The sequence below is a fragment of the Lontra canadensis genome, unplaced genomic scaffold (assembly GCF_010015895.1).
Source record: "Lontra canadensis isolate GAN:19392208 unplaced genomic scaffold, GSC_riverotter_1.0 scaffold32, whole genome shotgun sequence".
Taxonomy (NCBI): Eukaryota; Metazoa; Chordata; class Mammalia; order Carnivora; family Mustelidae; genus Lontra; species Lontra canadensis.
In genome coordinates, this window is record NW_022631026.1 from 10,394,035 (window position 1) to 10,397,174 (window position 3,140).

At 65.2% G+C, this 3,140-nt stretch overlaps 1 protein-coding gene across 2 annotated transcripts; it reads left to right on the forward strand.

Moving 5' to 3' along the window:
- The first annotated feature begins 220 nt into the window (after positions 1–220).
- LRATD1 (LRAT domain containing 1) lies at positions 221–2,667 on the forward strand. 2 transcript variants are annotated; one of them, XM_032866871.1, is made up of 2 exons: positions 221–432; positions 1,406–2,667. In XM_032866871.1, the coding sequence occupies exon 2, from the start codon at positions 1,442–1,444 to the stop codon at positions 2,318–2,320; it is 879 nt and encodes a 292-aa protein (XP_032722762.1). In that variant the 5' UTR covers positions 221–432; positions 1,406–1,441; the 3' UTR covers positions 2,321–2,667. The 2 variants fall into 2 exon arrangements, with proteins under 2 accessions (XP_032722762.1, XP_032722763.1); XM_032866872.1 differs by having other exon boundaries at positions 406–502.
- Positions 2,668–3,140: the final 473 nt, after the last annotated feature.

Genomic DNA, 3,140 nt, shown 5'->3' on the forward strand with positions numbered 1-3,140 from the left:
TCCCGGGGGCTGTGCGCGTTCTGGCGCGCGGCGGGGAGGGCCGGGGCGGAGAGCGCACGGGAGACCCGCCCCTGCTCCCCACCCCCTCTCGCGGAGATTGACGGGGCCTGGGGCGCCCGTCCCAGCCAATGAGCGCGTCCCGGGGCGGGCCCTGGAACCAGCTGCTCAGGCTACTTAGAGTCTCGGGCTCCACTGCAGGAAAGCAGAACCGAGTCGGGACTGCCCGGGTGGACCGGGGGCCCCAGCCAGCGCGGACCGGCGGGCGCACGGGCATAGCGCCGGGAACAGCACCGCACCGTTCCTCGCGGGGCAGAGCGGAGCCGCAACCCCACAAGCCGCCCAGGACTCCCTCGCCATCGCCGCCTCCGCAGCACCCATGGGGACCAGGAGACTTTAAAGGAGTTTGGGGTTTCGGGAGCAGGGAAATCACGGGTACGGAGAGGCGGCTTTCTTTGCCTTCGAAACGGTTTTTCTTCGTCCGACTGTTTGGACCCTGTGCCGGGTAGGAGGGAAAGGGGTCTTTTGGCTGAAAGTGGACCTCCCTACACAACCCGCACCCGCACACAGGCACCGCACTAGCTTCCCCCATCTTTCCCTTTCCTCTTTGTTAGGTTATTTTAGACAGAACGGCCTCGCCCTGGCGCAGCCCGAATGGCTCTGCTGGGGAGAAGGCAAGAGAAGTGAGGGGCAGAGTGCACCTGCTTGTGTGGGCAGGTGTGCCCGGGTGCGCGGGTGTACGTGCACTGGCGAGCGTGCGAGCGTGGGGTTAGAACTGTGTGCGAATGTGGGGGTCTGAGTGTGTCGTCGCGGAGGTTTATCATTGTGTATGTGACATTATCACACCGATACACCAGCCAGCCTGTCACTGTCTGGACTCCTAAGTGAACAAAATTTTGCCGGTGTCAAGTGAGTGTCTGCGAATGTGTCCGATTGTCATTGTGTGAGGCGCTGTCAGGGGAGGAGTGCGACCTAGCGCAAAACTGAGAGATGGGCTGGCGAGGGTGGGGACAGAAACGTGAGCGCAGCTGGCTCCAAGCTCTGAGGCCTTAAGCGCCCCTTCTTCCTTTCAACCTACTCCTCGGTCCATTCCGGGGTGTCCGTCTCCCACGCTGCCACCACCAGCGCTGTCCGCCCCCACTGGGGCCCCGCATGCCTTCCCGTCGCTGGCCTTTCCTCTTGTGGGAGTTGGACCGGGTTCCGGGACGGGATCCGAGGCTGTGGTCCCGGCGTCCGCTCTCGCCCCAAGGACCGGCGGCTTCTGCACCTGTCCTGCCGCTGGGGAGGAACGGGTGACTCCAGTGCCGGCGCGTAGGCGGGCGGGCAGGTCCCGGGGACCATTGCACGTCCTGGGGAGGGGCAGCCCGACTCTGATCGTTGTCTCTGCTTCTCGTCTCTGCTTCCGCAGATCCCCGCTCCTGGCCCTCGCCTCGCCGCGTCATTGATGGGCAACCAACTGGACCGCATCACCCACCTCAACTACAGCGAGTTGCCCACAGGGGACCCGTCGGGGATCGAGAAGGACGAGCTGCGGGTCGGGGTCGCCTACTTCTTCTCGGATGAGGAGGAGGACCTGGACGAACGCGGCCAGACGGACAAGTTTGGCGTGAAGGCCCCCCCGGGCTGCACTCCGTGCCCAGAGAGCCCCAGCCGCCACCACCACCACCTGCTGCACCAGCTGGTCCTCAACGAAACTCAGTTCTCCGCCTTCCGGGGCCAGGAATGCATCTTCTCCAAAGTGAGCGGCGGCCCTCAGGGCGCCGACCTGAGCGTCTACGCTGTCACAGCGCTGCCCGCGCTCTGCGAGCCCGGCGACCTGCTGGAGCTGCTGTGGCTGCAGCCGGCGCCCGAGCCGCCCGCCCCCGCCCCGCACTGGGCGGTCTACGTGGGTGGCGGGCAGATCATCCACCTGCACCAGGGCGAGATCCGCCAGGACAGCCTGTACGAGGCGGGCGCGGCCAACGTGGGCCGGGTGGTGAATAGCTGGTACCGCTACCGCCCGCTGGTGGCCGAGCTGGTGGTGCAGAACGCCTGCGGCCACCTGGGCCTCAAGAGCGAGGAGATCTGCTGGACGAACTCGGAGAGCTTCGCCGCCTGGTGCCGCTTTGGCAAGCGGGAGTTCAAGGCGGGAGGGGAGGTGCCGGCTGGCACGCAGCCCCCGCAGCAGCAGTACTATCTCAAGGTGCACCTGGGCGAGAACAAGGTGCACACGGCCAGGTTTCACAGCCTGGAAGACCTCATCCGCGAGAAGCGCCGCATCGACGCCAGTGGTCGCCTTCGAGTGCTCCAGGAGCTGGCCGACCTCGTGGACGACAAGGAGTAGCCTTGTGGGGGGCCGCCTGCCCCTCCTGTCTCCCCGCGCCCCGCTCCCTCCCCTGCACCCGGGCCTCTCGGCCGGCGATCCACAACCCCCGCCCCCTCGAGCGCCCTCCAGCGGCGGCCAGTGCCCAGCCTGCACCCCCGCACCCCTCCGGCAAGTGGCAGGAAGTCTCAGGAACTGGCCCCGGGACCAAAGGGCAGCTGCGCGCGCCCGGCTGAGCCCCCCGGTGGTGGCGACGGTGTTGGGGAAACGCAGCGTGCGCTCTCCCCTTGAGTTGTAATGGGGGAAAGGAGAAAGGGCTGAGGGGAGGAGGGACGTGGCTTTCCCCGCGGGTCACTAGTCCGTGACTGTCACCCGACCTACTGTAAAGGGAACAATCACCACCCCCAAACGCGCACACACAGACCAGTCGGAGGTGAGAAATGATCTTTTCAGGGCACAGTTCAATGCCTGTATGAATGTGTCCCCAGACTGCAGGATTTCCAAGAAATCCAGCCTGTCCCTTTAGGCACTTGTGAGTAATGCCACCAGCGAGCACTTCGGGACTCCGGGTTATCCCGCGGCTGCCCGGCACTCTTCCAGCTCTCCAGCCCCAAGTCTCCTGACATTTTATTCCAGGCAAAGCTATAGGGTTTGCTTCCAGTCCTTTCCACCAAGGGAAGCGAAAGCCACCCCCCACCCCCATTTGCCTGTGAGTCGCGCTAGCTGGCAGCAGGGAAGCCTTTCTGGTCCCGAGAGGAAAATGGCGCAGCTAATTTGGTGAGGAGCGCGGGCCCCGCCTCCGGGAAGGAGAAGGTTCACCTGGTGTCTGGGAACTTGAATT

Coding starts and splice junctions, on each gene's coding strand:
- LRATD1 (XM_032866871.1), top strand. CDS start 1,442: ATGGGCAACCAACTGGACCGCATCACCCACCTCAACTACAGCGAGTTG.